The following is a 13,279-nucleotide window of genomic DNA, read 5'->3' as shown; positions in this document are numbered from 1 at the left end:
GCCCCCTGCCCTCTGCCCCTGCCTTACCCTCGTCGACTCGCACGCGTTCAGGCTGCGCTCACGCAGCGAGTCGTAGTTGTCAACGCTGCCCAGGCGGCTGCGCATTCTCCCCCCTCCCTGCGTACGCGCGCACACACACGCATACGCACGCACACACACACACGCATGCACACGCACACACACACACACGCACGCACACACACACGCACGCACGCACGCGCACACACACACACGCACGCGCACGCACACACGCACGCACACACGCACACACGCACACACACGCGCACACGCGCGCACACGTACGCACACACACGCACACACATCATCGTTATAATTTTTGTTGTCATCATTGCTGTCATCAAATTCATCATCGCTGTGGTCAATGTTGTCATCGTCATCATCATCACCTTTGTCATTACCGTCATCAACATTGCCTGTCATCAACATTGATGTCTTCAGTTATCACGACTGCAGTTACTATTGTCATCATCATTATCAGATTCATCGTTATGGTCAACATTCTTATGATCATCGTCATTGCCATCATCGTCATCATCATTTTTAATCATCAATAACGTCGATGCACGTTGTGATGTAATTATTTTATGTTTGTATATTTTGATGGTGACGCCGACACACGATGGCCAACTCGATTGAAAGAAGCCACCGGATTCAGCCTTTATTGATCATATTTATTTTCTTTATTCATGTTTATCGGCGCATGGTACACTTCCAAGAATAAGCAAACCGCCCCGAGGTATGGGTCGTATGCGTCCTTTGTTACAGCGCTTATAGTTCAAATTTCGCAAGGTTGGCCGATCCTTTCTATTAATAAACACAAGAGGGGTAGGGCAAGTGGGGGCGGGAGGGGTAGTTGGTGGGGGACTGCATGAGATATTTAACGTCCACTGTGAAGCAGACAACGCGTAGTATTTTACAATTAATACGACACCACCGCAGTACTAACCGGGGTGGCCTACTAGAGCTGAACCGCGAAGCTCTCCTTCCACTGGGGCCGTGCCACAGCCCCCCCACCCCGCCCCCCCCATTTCACTGCTGCTTTATAGTTATTGCTTTATAGTCAATACGTCGGTTTTTTGCACAGTGATGGGACCATTCGTTTTCCCAATCAAATGTGCAGGGAAACTGGCAGGCGCAGCGGCGCAGGAGATACGCGAGGGTGGTGCACGCTGGGGAGCCAGATAAGACTGGGGCGGTGGGGGCTGGGGGGTGGGGGCTGGGGGGTGGCGGGGGTGGGGTCAAGTTCAAGTGCGCATTAGCAAGCGCGCGCACGCGCGAGAATGCCAGCAGTTGCGTTACAATGTGGGGCGTATCTCGGCACCGTTCCGTGATGTATATTCCAGAGATATTGTTGTTGTATTTTTTTACGCGCCTCCTATTCATGGGGCTTATCAGTCATATGCTACGCAAACAGAACGCAGTAACGATGCGGGAGTTATCTCGACGTAGATCGAAATGGATCCCTCTGTGTAGTCGTGCAAACGTGCGGTTGCAATAATAATATTGACAACGATAAAAATGAGAATTATAATGACAATTTGCGATGATGATCCAATCCCAAATCAATTTCAAAGTCACCCTCGTTAACGTCTTCCAAGGCACTCTCCCTTGACTAGCGCTCTCCTCCCTCTCGTCTCACTCTAATCCCCCACCCCCTCCTGGGAGGAAACTGGAGAACTCAGGGGAAAAAAAAAACCCCGTGGAGGCAGAACAGGGGGAAGAAAAACTCCGCTCAGAAAGGTGCCAGAATCGGGAATTGAACTCAGGTGCTCCTTGCTGCGAGGTGTGAGCTTTGCCACCACGCCAGCTACCCTGCCGCAAAATCCCATTTGGTCGCGCCTCCCATGGACAAGCGACGTCCACCACCGCCCCGCCCCCGCCCCCGCACTCACCCTCGAGAAAATGTTCTCCAGGGAGTTGGTGAATGACTTCTTGGCCTTGTTCTTGAGGATGTCCAGCTTGGACTGGCTGGGAGAGGAGCGCAGATCTCCCATCCCGTGCGTCGGCTGACCCTGAGCGAAGAAATGGGGGTCGGAGGTCGAGCGAGGGCGGACAGGGGGAAAAAGACGACCATCATGGCGCGAGGAATGACTCCTCGTTGGTGGCAGAGGGGGGAGGGGGCGCAGCAAAATCCACGGTTGTATGGCGATTCTACGCTCTCCGTCCATCGCCAAACCGCGCAGACAAAGCGTGGTCGTCAAATAACCCCCCCATGACCTCGCAGCCGTGGGGAGGCCCCCATCCAGCAGCGGATTGACACGGGGGCTGTGCGTGTGACCGCGATCGAATCGTTTTTGATACGTGTAGTACAGTCTGTGTAAGATTTTTAATTGGTGCACACGACCCGCTTGTGGTGTGCGAATCGGAAACACGGACAAAGAAGCACGCACCTCCATGCGCAAAGAAGCATGGAGGTGCATTCTGGGTATGTTCACTGAGAGGCGAGAAGAGGAAGACGTGGATTAGAGGCGTCACACGTTACTCGAGCCTTGTACGTGGCAGTTGCTTCGTTACTAAACAACAATATCTTTAACTTGTAAAGCACTGCACAATCGTCGCTCGACATCGAAGACAGCGACTGAGAAACGCGAAGAGGAACCACTGACGAGCGGGAACGCAGCGGCCATGCGGTGAGCCATTGTCAAATTGCCCCTTTCCCCACCTCCCCGAGCTCTGCAGTCCTCTATATATTAAGGTGTTATCGACCAAATAATAACGTGAGAGGAAACCAGAGGAGTCGGAGAAAACCATCATGTGCAAGGGGGAAACACTCTATCCCACACAGATGGAATAAGTGGAGCCCTGCATCTTTTTCTCTACCGCCTTCTCTCCTGGCGAGCCAGGGGTACGGCAACTTCCCCGACGGCCCCCCCAACGGTAATGGGTTAGGCTGCGCAACATTCGCAATCCGTCGTACCCTCGCCGCTGCCTCGACAGCGCCGCCAGATCCCTCAGAGTGCCGCCTTACCTGCTGGGGCATGTCGCCCAGGTGCGTGTGCGTCTTCTGCTTGCCCTCGCACACCTGGCGCAGGACGCACATCACCACCTCGTTCTCGTCCTGGTCGCCCATGGGACGCTGGCGCTGCACTCGCTCAAAGATGTCGGCCTGCTCGTTGTCCGACAGCAGCGCCACGTGCTTCTGGATGACGAGCTTCGCCTTGGGCGGGTACAGCCCTAGCGGCCGCCAGAGGGGTCGGAGGTTGAGGGGAGGGGTGGGGGAGTTGAGGAATGGGATGAGCGGTGGTGTTGGGTGGGGGTCGAGGGGGTGAGAAGGTAGATGAGAGAGGCGGTTGCGATGCGAGCGGGCCGGATGGAGGGTTGTTCGGCACAACGTCCGACGTCTTGCTCCGCGTGCTCGGGAATGTTTCTTCAGAAGCCGAGTTTCCTCCACCCACGTTGAAGACTCGGTCGACCAGACTGAAGGCATTCTCACCCGTGCTGCTGGTCATGAAATCACGTTCGCCCATCCACGCACACTCATCCAACCCATGGATCCACCCACCCACTCACTCACTCACCACACTGCAGGCCATCTCACTTCTCTTTCTGCTTCATCCCTTGTCCTGCTCCACTTTGAAATTCCCTCCTCCCATTGCCCCTTGTACCCCCAAGTTCTTAAAATAACCTTGCTCAATTCGAGAAACGTTTTTTCACTCATCTATTATCATCTTCAAGATCGCTGTTTTTATTTCTGGCCGCTTGGGAGTATTTGGGCCTTCGGGCCCTGTGCTCAGCAATCGCGACAAAATAATAAACCGCAGAAGACATTGCACGACACCGAGCAATGACGCCACCAACCTGGATCGCACGGCGGTGTTCGATTGTCGTGCTGTCGTCATCACATCAATATCAAGCAACATCTCGCCATTTGCCACGAAGTGACGGTGACGTCACAACGAGCCTGTGCCAAGACCTGGTGCACTTTGCGGCCATGTGAAGTGTCAAAAGTTCGCTGACAGGAGGTCATGGGACAGACCCCGGTGCCATGTGGTTGACCGACTGAGATGACTGGCAGACGCACAAGCTGTGGCCCCTACTGTGCCAAACTGCTGTATTTCAGCTGCCCGGCACTCCGCTCGTTTGTGCAAGCGTCGCTCCTCTGCCCTCCGTTGTTGTTGGAGGTCGACTGTTTCCAACTGATGAGTAGCGTCTTTCACGTCTCGACACCACCCTCCCCCTGATCCTCCCTCCCGGAGTATCCTGCACGAACGTGTGGGTAGTGCTTGTTTTCTATATTGTTTTCAAATGTATCGCAACGCATTCGTTTTTTGTGAAGTGGCTGTCGACCGGTCAGAGCCCATGTCAACTTCGCTGCAATGGAGGTCCCCCGCCTGGTTTACTATTGTGTTTTTATTTGACCAGGTAAGGCCCCACTGAGCTATGTAACTCTTTTCAGAAGCGGCCTGGCCACAAATGATAGCTCAACGAAGTGGCCTATCATCATGTGGAAATGTATAGCAGCCAAATACTCTCAACGCAGGGTTCTAAATGTGGAGGGAAAAACTGGAGGACCCCGAGAAAAATCCATGCAACTAAATATACAGCAAGCATCAGGGTCGGGATCGAACACGCAACCTCCTGTACACCAGGCGAGGTAGTTAACATCTCGCCACTGCGACGAGATGTTAACTACCTCACTTGGTATACATTATACAGCACCTACACCGCGACCTACAACCCAAACGGAACTAGCCATGAATCTTACGAACCTCGTTCAACTCAAGAAACGCGTTACACTAGTATCCACTTATGCCGATCAAGAGCGACGTTTTATTCTGCCCCGCTTGGCGTTTCGGGGGCTTTGCTTCTGCGCTCGGCAAACCCTGATGGAGAAAATGAACAAATAAAACACTCGGCAATGATGAGTGTCGCGGATCTCTGTGCACGCTTACCCTCGATCCTCTCGCACAGCTTGTGCAGGTAGTGCATGGGGCAGGCCTCGCAGAGCTGCACGGGCGTCTTGGCGTTCTGCAGGCTCGCCGCCGTGTGGAAGGCCTGCTTCAGCGTCAGCATGATCTCGTCCACCTGGAGACCCACGCAGACAACCGCGGTGAGGGGAGGGGGGGAAAGCCGCTTCGATAATAAGTAAAACTTGTTACGCTGCGCCGCTGCTACCACGCGGTATAGACTAAACAATAAAAAGTAAACCATTTTTTATTTTACCAGGTAAGGCCCACTGAGCTGTATGGCTCTTTTTCAGAAGCAACCTGGCCACAAATTATAGCTCAACGAATTGGCCTCCTTATCATGTGGAAATTTATAGCAGCCAAATAATATAAACGCATGTTTCTAAATGCGGAGAAAAACAGGAGGACCCGGAGAAGATCCATGTGACCACGGGGAAAGAGACATGCAATCTCCAAATATGCAGGCGTCAGGTTCGGGATCAAACCCACGACCTCCTGTATATCATGCAAGGTAGCTAACATCAAGCCAACGTGAACCGGCGCCATATTCCACCCCCCCCACCCTCAAGCTCTGCAGTCCTCAACACATTAAGATGTTAACGGCCAATTGTTTTGTGTGTACACATGTGGAAACTAGAGCACCTGCCGAAAACACACGTGTGCCATGTGGCAACACTATCTCGGACAAACAGACGTTTCTCAGTACCGCCTTCTCGCCAGGATAAGGCCCAACTCCTTGACGCCCGCGGGAAGAGAGTTTCACAACGTTTGTGCGATCCACCAACCATCGCCTCGACAGTGTTGGATTACAGGCCGCGGAGATAGCGACAACCGCCACCCGGATAAATTATAATTTAGTACTCTCCCAAACCCACCTAACTCCACCCGATCTCCATCTACGTTCACCACCACCATCGTCGTCATCACCATCATTAACGTTGTCGTCTTGTTGGACACGGTGGCATACATCTGCAAACCAGGTCTACACTCCTCCCCGACTTCACCAACCCGCACTGGCCAGCGTGTGTATGGTCACATAACTCTCACAGCCCGAGCGGTGTGGTGGGAGGCCGTCATTCAGCAGTGGATTGAGGAACGGGCTGTATCGAGTACGTACGTCATAAGCCACAGGCAGAACCGTGTGACTGTCGGGCAGCTTTCGGGAGGAGGGAGAGAGTGTGGAACACAATCATGGGCTGTAGAGGGCAGCAGAGTGTAAGGGCAGCAGGCCAAGGCGATAACACAAGGTGGCCCAAAAGTTTTGTGACTCGAAATAGAAATAGGGGTTTGGGCTACTAGGGCAAGGGTTAGGGGCTGGGACGATTGGGGCTGGTGAAAGCTATGGCTACTAGGGTTGCTGTTAGAGGCTAGGACGATAAGGGCTGGGGCTAGGGTTACTCGGGATAGGATCTATGGGCTCTGGGCTAGGCCTACCAGGGCTGGGAGTTAGGGTTATGGGCTGGGACTTCAATTGCCTAGGGCTATTGGCTCTGGGCTAGGACGACAAGATGACGAGGGCTAGGGGCTAGGACCACAAAGGCTGGAGGCGAGGTGCGAGAGTCACAAGGGTTAGAGAGCAGCACTGACCAGGGCCTCGCTGGCGCACTGGAAGACGTAGCACACGTAGTGCGTGACGCCAGGCTCAGCACTCTCGCGACAGATGAAGCCAAAGTGATCGACATGTTTGATGCCCTGTGGGGGGGGGGGGGAGCAGCAGGGAGGGGGGCACATCACACACAGCGGACAACACAGGAAGGAGGACACGCATCAGAGACACGCGTATAAACAAAAATACAAACACATGCACAAGCACACACATACGAACAAGCAGATGCACACGCTCATGCACAGAGATAGATGTACAAACACAAATGTACGTGCAAAGACAGATTAACAAATGTGGCATACACACCAACACGCATTCACACGGATGTACAAATGCAAAGACAAAGATCACCCATATAACCTTAACAGACTGTTGGGGCAAGTGCTGTTAGCGAGCAACTATACAACACAAAATAAAGTGGGTGGATAACACCACGCCTGGTCGCCTTTGTCTCCCCAGTGCTGACGTTTACACAAAGACAAAGATCCCCCGGAAAGCCTTAACAGACTGTAGGGGCAAGTGCAGTTAGCGAGCACCTATGAAGGCCGGAACGATACACGTTTACACACACACCACACCAGACGCGCAAACCCACACACAGCGCACGCGCGCACAGCACACACACACACGGCATCGTCACCAACCCCTCCAGTCATTCATTATTCACGCCGCAACTTTCCGCAGGATTTTGTGACAAAGCGCGCGCCCCCATTACTAATCTCACCGCTCGCGCTTTTGGGATTTGGCGGCGCCATAGGGGCGGCAGAGGTAGCCTGTGAGCAGCTGTCACACGGGCCGAGTCGGAATGTCTCCACGGGGAAAAACGCGCAACGGTGGCGCTGAAGCAGGAGGGGGCCCCGTCCATTTAGGCGAACTAGGCGGTCGCCCCGAGGGCGCGCCAAGTTAAGTGGAGCGCCAAATTCGTGGCAGAGTCATGGATGATTTTGGATTTGTGATAATACAAATTTTTATTGACATTTTTTATGCATTTTTATCTGATATCAAATTGACGTATCGTTTAGTTGTAGTGTACAAATCTATTCTTTACATTTCGCGTCTCCATTTTATCTAATCTCAGAAACATCGGTTGGCGAGACAGACGCACGGACAAACCGAATAATCATACGCTTAAAAAACATTAAATGAAAAATGTGGGCAAAATGTTTTCCAAGTTTACTAAAAACGTCAGCCTAGATCTGTCCTTTGGGTTTGGGGGCGCCGATTGCGTGGTTCGGCCTAGGGCGCCAGCTGGGCTGGCGGCTAGTCTGGGGCCGCCCCTGCGCTGAAGCTAAACTACCCTAAGGCCGTGGTGGAAATTCCACATTCCCAAGGCAGGTTCTGTGTGTTGTCTTGGTGTGGTCTGGGACTGTTTTAGGCGTTGCTTTGGTGCCTTGCCCAAGCTTGGGAATTGGTGTACATATGCAATTTTAACTCATATACTTTACTTATTTTACGTATTTATTTTTAGTGATTTGCTTAACTTTCCTATACACTGCACTCCTATGGTGTTCTTGTATTGTTTGTTGTCGTAACCTTCTAACAAGCCCATACTGGACATCTGTGAGAAAGTGCTTTGCGGCTCATCGGATTTCTCCGGTATAAATAAAGATTCTGATTCCGATCAGCACTCTACACCCCACAAGACAACTCGTGACATTTCTCGTAGGCTTTCAAGACACAGTTGATGAGCGCCATGCCCAAGGCCCGAGGGACAGAGCGGGCAGCGAGCGAGACAGGCGATAGCCGTGAGCGCAAATTGCGCCAGCGTCGGGGGGACGCCGGGCGCGCGTGGAACAGATGCATGGCGCGCTTGCGCGGATTGGGGGGCGAGCGGAGAAGGAGCGGAGGAGTAGCGGCAGAAACCTGGGAGCAGGATGAGATGTCCTTGAAGTTCTTCTCAATGGCCACGGTTTTGGTGTCCGGGCTGATGAGGTTGATCTCAAAGCGCCCGACCTACGCGCGACGATCCACCAAAGCACCACGACCACAACCATCACCACCGCAGCAACAGTCATAATAATAATAACAACAGGAGTTAACATTATTATGATCATGATGATCAGATTATTACCCAGCATAATCATTCACAGTTCCAAGTTGCCCATCAATTCCATGATACGGGCAACCGCTCAAAGTAAAATCCATGAGCCATGGACACAACAAGCGTACATGACCAACACCCCTCGTGTTGCTGACGCCGCGCCAAGGTGTTGCATAACGTTACCGTCGTTATCGTTACGTAACTACGAGACGTCTTTGCACAACTGGTATCAACCAGGTACACCTTGCAAAGGGTAACCTTGGTTCTCATTCTGGACTCGCCTGATTAAATACAAAAAAGGCAACGCTAATTTCCGCTTGCTGCCATCCAATATGGATGACAAAAACAAAAACCCACCCGACTCTTGGAGACGGACGAGCGGATCAGAGACACGGGGCCATCATGGCTGTGTCGGAGGCACTGAGAGCCAGCAGCAGGATGGTGATGGGGATGGTGCATTAAGAATCACGGATGTGCGTGTGTCAAACCATTATTGTTTTTATGTAATATTGTGTTAGGGCGCTGTTTTCGACCTCTTCTGCAATGCGGTTTCTATTTGCTTCATCGATGTACTTGTGTTCTTGTGCAGACACGCGGATTGCCCAGGTTCGCCACTCGTTAAGCAAAACAAACCTGAATCTTGAAACTACATCAAGACCCTTCCAATATGCCACTCTCCTCCACTGTGTGTTTTGCAGAATGGGACGCATCCGACAGAACGTCCGGTGGGGAGAAAGAGCGATGATTGTTACATCGCTGGATCGCGAGAAACGGCAGCGGCTTTGGGAGACATTCATCCAGAAGTGGATTGACCACAGCCGGTTACGCCGATAATGTATGAACGTCAGCATCTCTAAGGCCTCTCTATTCATGCGCTATGAAGAAGGGCCTTTGCCTGAGTTTTATTGACGAATGTCTTCGGTTTTTGTTGTTCATTGTGTTCTTGCACCACTGCCATTGCAGCAAACAACAGCATCACCAGATAATTGTTTAAGGTACGAGGAAAAGCCTGACATTTTGACTTTGGAGCTCAGCTAATCTGAGGACCTGCCCTCGTGTGAAACCGGAGGCAGGGGTTGGGTAGATGTTGGGGTCAGGTGTCAAGGTCAAGTTTTGCAGAGGCTACTGCGAGAGAGACGCTATAGAACGAAGGGGCTCACTGTCTGCCCCCCTTCCCCCACCCACCTGCGACGCCACTCTTGTTTCATGTCCGCAGGCTTTGATGTTTCTGATCCGCACAGAGCACTAGGGTGTTTGCGAGTCAAATATCACAACCACCAAGCTATAAACTTGGAAAGAAGCAGTGGAATTGATGATCTCAGCCCAGTTACCGATGACTGCACAACCCCCCCCGCCCCTCCACCACCATCAGATTAAACTTGGTTCCGCATTTAATTTGGCCAAATTCCAGCGCTGAGATTTTAAATACTGGTTTGGCAATCACGTGTCAAACCTTAACTTTCATGTGGCAGGGCGAGTGGTGAAAGCGCTGCTCTCTCACTGTGTGGCCCACAGGTCACATGTCTGGATCTTGGAGGTAGCTCTGTGATGTCCACTTCCACGGGCCGTTCTCTGCGAGCGATCCGAATGAATTCTCGGTTTCGTGATGATGCGACGTCCAACAGTACAAATCGAAATAAAAATGAGGAAAAATTTGCAAATAAAAGACCATGTCACTGCTGGGTGGCCCGCACCACGCCCGGCTACCTTTGTCTCCCCAGTGGCGATGTTTACACACTGCACAAGACACTCATTTGAAGCTACGAAGATCTTGGGGAGGGGCCCAGGACCGGTTCAGATAATCGTCACCGGCGTTGGCCGTGAGCGAGAATCGAACGCGGTTCGCCGGGTTCATAGCGCAGCATGCACTAACCGCTCCCCACGCACTCAAGCACACTCTGCACTCGCCTGGAAGAGCATGGTGCGGTTCTTGTCTGCGTCCGACGGTTGCACCAGGCTCGGCGCGCTCGCGTGCCGCCTCCTCTGCCCGCCGGTGCGGCATGCCGCAGCGCCAGCGCCGGCGCCGCCGCTCGCCTGTGCCGGCTTCCGCTGCAGGCTGCCCGCCGCGCTGTAGCACCGCCCTCGGAAATCTGGCACGCCTTCCAGATCGCCGCTGCTGCCACCGCCGTCGTTGGTGTCACCGCCGCCGTTACCACCGACGTAGGAGAAGCTCCCGCTCCGCCCGCTCGTCGGCGCCACGGCGGCGAACACTCCGACGCCGAGGGGGTCCGAGTCGAACGCCAGCGAGTCGCAGGTGGCCACGGCTGACAAGCCGCTTGCCGCCTTGCCTCCATTACCACCGGCGCTGTCGTTGCATGCCGACCGCCTGGCCGAGATGACGATGCCTTCATCCGGGACGAGGTCGTCGTCCTCCTCCTCCTCCTCAGACGTCTTGGCGCACCGCCCATCGGTGCCGGCGGCGGAGGCAGCGGGCGGGGAGGAGGAGGACGAGCTGAGGGACAAGCGAGACTCGGACAGCAACGCTGATGACGGCGCAGTGGCGGCGGCGGCGGAGACCGTCGGAGTGGCCGGCGGCACGTTCGGCGCCGGCTCTCCGATGTCACTGATGAGATCCTGCGACCCGGGGCCGTCGGCGCAGTCGGCGCCCTGCGACGAACGCCGCGAATCGCCGCCGCCGGCAATGAAACTGGGGCCGTCCGAAGCCGGCGCCGGGTTGCCGTTGCTCTCGCCGTCACCGCCGCCGCCATCGAGGCAGCGCAGGCGTGAGCGCGTCGACTCAAGGAGGCTGAACTTGGCGATGCAGTCGTCCACGAGTGTGGGCGGGGCCTTCTTGTGTGCGACGCTCACCCTGCCGCGGTACAGCACCTCGAACTTGTGCGCGTTGCAGAAGGCGTCCTGGGCTCCCCCCACACCGCCCACGCCGGATGATGGCACTACCGTCGTCGCCGGTGCCGCCGGTGGAGCCTCGGAGCTGCCCCCCGGCGCTGCCGCTGCCGCTGCTGCTGCCGCTGCCCCTGCTGGCTGCCCCGGCTTGCCACGGCCGTCTTCTTTGATGGCCGCCTTGCCCACTTGACGGATGCAGCTGATCACTTCTTGGACCTGGAGGAGGTAAAATGGGAAAAAGAGTAAAGGCGCAGCCCCTGCAATTGCTTACTCATGTAACTGTTGGCGAACAGGGCCTCCGCTAGAGGGCGGCTCCAGAGAGCCCCGCAAGAGGGAATTTGGCCTACTCTTCCACGCCGGCTATACATCCTGGTAGAGGTGGGAGTACTAAGACTCCACCCCACCATGTGCGGGCCTGTCAATCGACTGATTGTGGTGTTACCCATTCATACGACTGGGTGGACAAAGGCGGAGGGGGATTGGAAAAACTTGCACCATCGTTTCAATTGCAGTGCCGGGAGAGTGCAATGTTGCCATGGCAGCGTCTTGAAGGGGACACAGGAGGAAGAAGTTAGGGGGGGGGGCAAGGGTCAAACTCAATTAGAGTCTCTTGTCAATCAGCCGCGGTCAGGTGGATCTGTGGTAGAGAGAGCCGCTTGCAATCGGAAGGTCAAGAGTTCAAATCCTGGCTGGGGGAGAGGGGGGTTAGAGTGTGACTCGGCCCATCATCCTTCCCTCCGGGGTTGATAAAATATAGCACCACTCTCTGGGGGACGTCAAGAGTGGTTGTCCTACGGGAGACTCACCCCCGTCATAGAAATGTGGAATTTCCACCACTGGCCCTGCAGGGCTGTAAACTGCAGATGACCATCAATGCCTCATTCAGTGCTCACTTGAGCAGGAAATCAGCGTTGACTCTTACAGATGCATTATTGTTGTTGTTAAAGCCACCGGGCAACCACTTAGCAATTGTGCTACTTAATCGTGAAAGAAAATATATTTTCAACAACTTAATTTGCCACAATCTCACAACTTCAATTACTTTGGGTGTGCCCCGAGGCAGCCTTTGCCACTCCACTCTTGATCTTGGCCTAGGGCTGCCCGACAAACCAATTTCCACTTTTGCTGTCAAATGCACAAGTACAACAAGTGCTGTAAGCGAGCACCTAGTAAGGCTGGCACAGCATACGTGGGGGGGGGGGGGGGGGCAACACAATGCCCAGCTGCCTTTGTATCTACAATGCACAAAGACCCACCCCCGTATAGCCTTAACAGACTATTGCGGGAAGTTCTGTTAGCGAGCATCTCTGAAAGTCACACACACACAGAAACTAACCAACACACACAATCACTCACCTACACACATAAAAAGAAAATAAAACACTTCAAACACACACACGTACACACGAGCTCACACACGTACACAAAACACACACACACACCCACAACTCCACTCATAACTCAACGAGCACTCAAACACAAAATGCTCGGAAGCTGAGGCTGCGTTCAGGAAAGGGCTAAACACACAAAGACACACAGAAAGTTTTCCACAAAAAACTGAACTTGACTCGAGACTCACCCAGTGTTCACACCGACACCACCACAACACTCATGCTTACACCGCCCCATTGCTCACACTCGCACCGCCCTGACTCCGCTCACACTCACACTCAGTGGCGGTATGGTGTGTGTGTGCACATGTGTACGTGGGTGTGAGCTTAGTCTTCGTTTTGACTACGTGGGTGTGTGTATGGCACACGGGGGGAGGTGGGGGTGGTCCTGATAATGAGTGGGAGTGTGGGGTGCGAATGTAAGGTAATATGTGACATGTGGGTATGTGCTAATAATGAGTGGGGGGGT

The 13,279-nt window shown here is 53.8% G+C and overlaps 1 protein-coding gene across 2 annotated transcripts in view; it reads right to left on the bottom strand.

Moving 5' to 3' along the window:
- The window catches only part of TBC1D4 (TBC1 domain family member 4), an 84,372-nt gene that overhangs the window by 31,358 nt on the left and 39,735 nt on the right, over positions 1–13,279 (bottom strand). For both annotated transcript variants that reach the window (XM_078602825.1, XM_078602826.1), the window contains exons 3-9: positions 10,484–11,635; positions 8,398–8,487; positions 6,516–6,620; positions 4,914–5,046; positions 2,990–3,195; positions 1,914–2,033; positions 28–117 (exon numbers count right to left, since the gene is read on the bottom strand). In XM_078602825.1, the coding sequence (XP_078458951.1) occupies positions 28–117; positions 1,914–2,033; positions 2,990–3,195; positions 4,914–5,046; positions 6,516–6,620; positions 8,398–8,487; positions 10,484–11,635 (1,896 nt within the window). The remainder of the gene's footprint in view (positions 1–27; positions 118–1,913; positions 2,034–2,989; positions 3,196–4,913; positions 5,047–6,515; positions 6,621–8,397; positions 8,488–10,483; positions 11,636–13,279) is intronic.

Source organism: Lampetra planeri, chromosome 19 (assembly GCF_965212315.1).
Source record: "Lampetra planeri chromosome 19, kcLamPlan1.2.h2, whole genome shotgun sequence".
NCBI lineage: Eukaryota > Metazoa > Chordata > Hyperoartia > Petromyzontiformes > Petromyzontidae > Lampetra > Lampetra planeri.
Note: the sequence above shows the minus strand (reverse complement) of the source record. Positions and strands in the feature narration are given on the sequence as shown.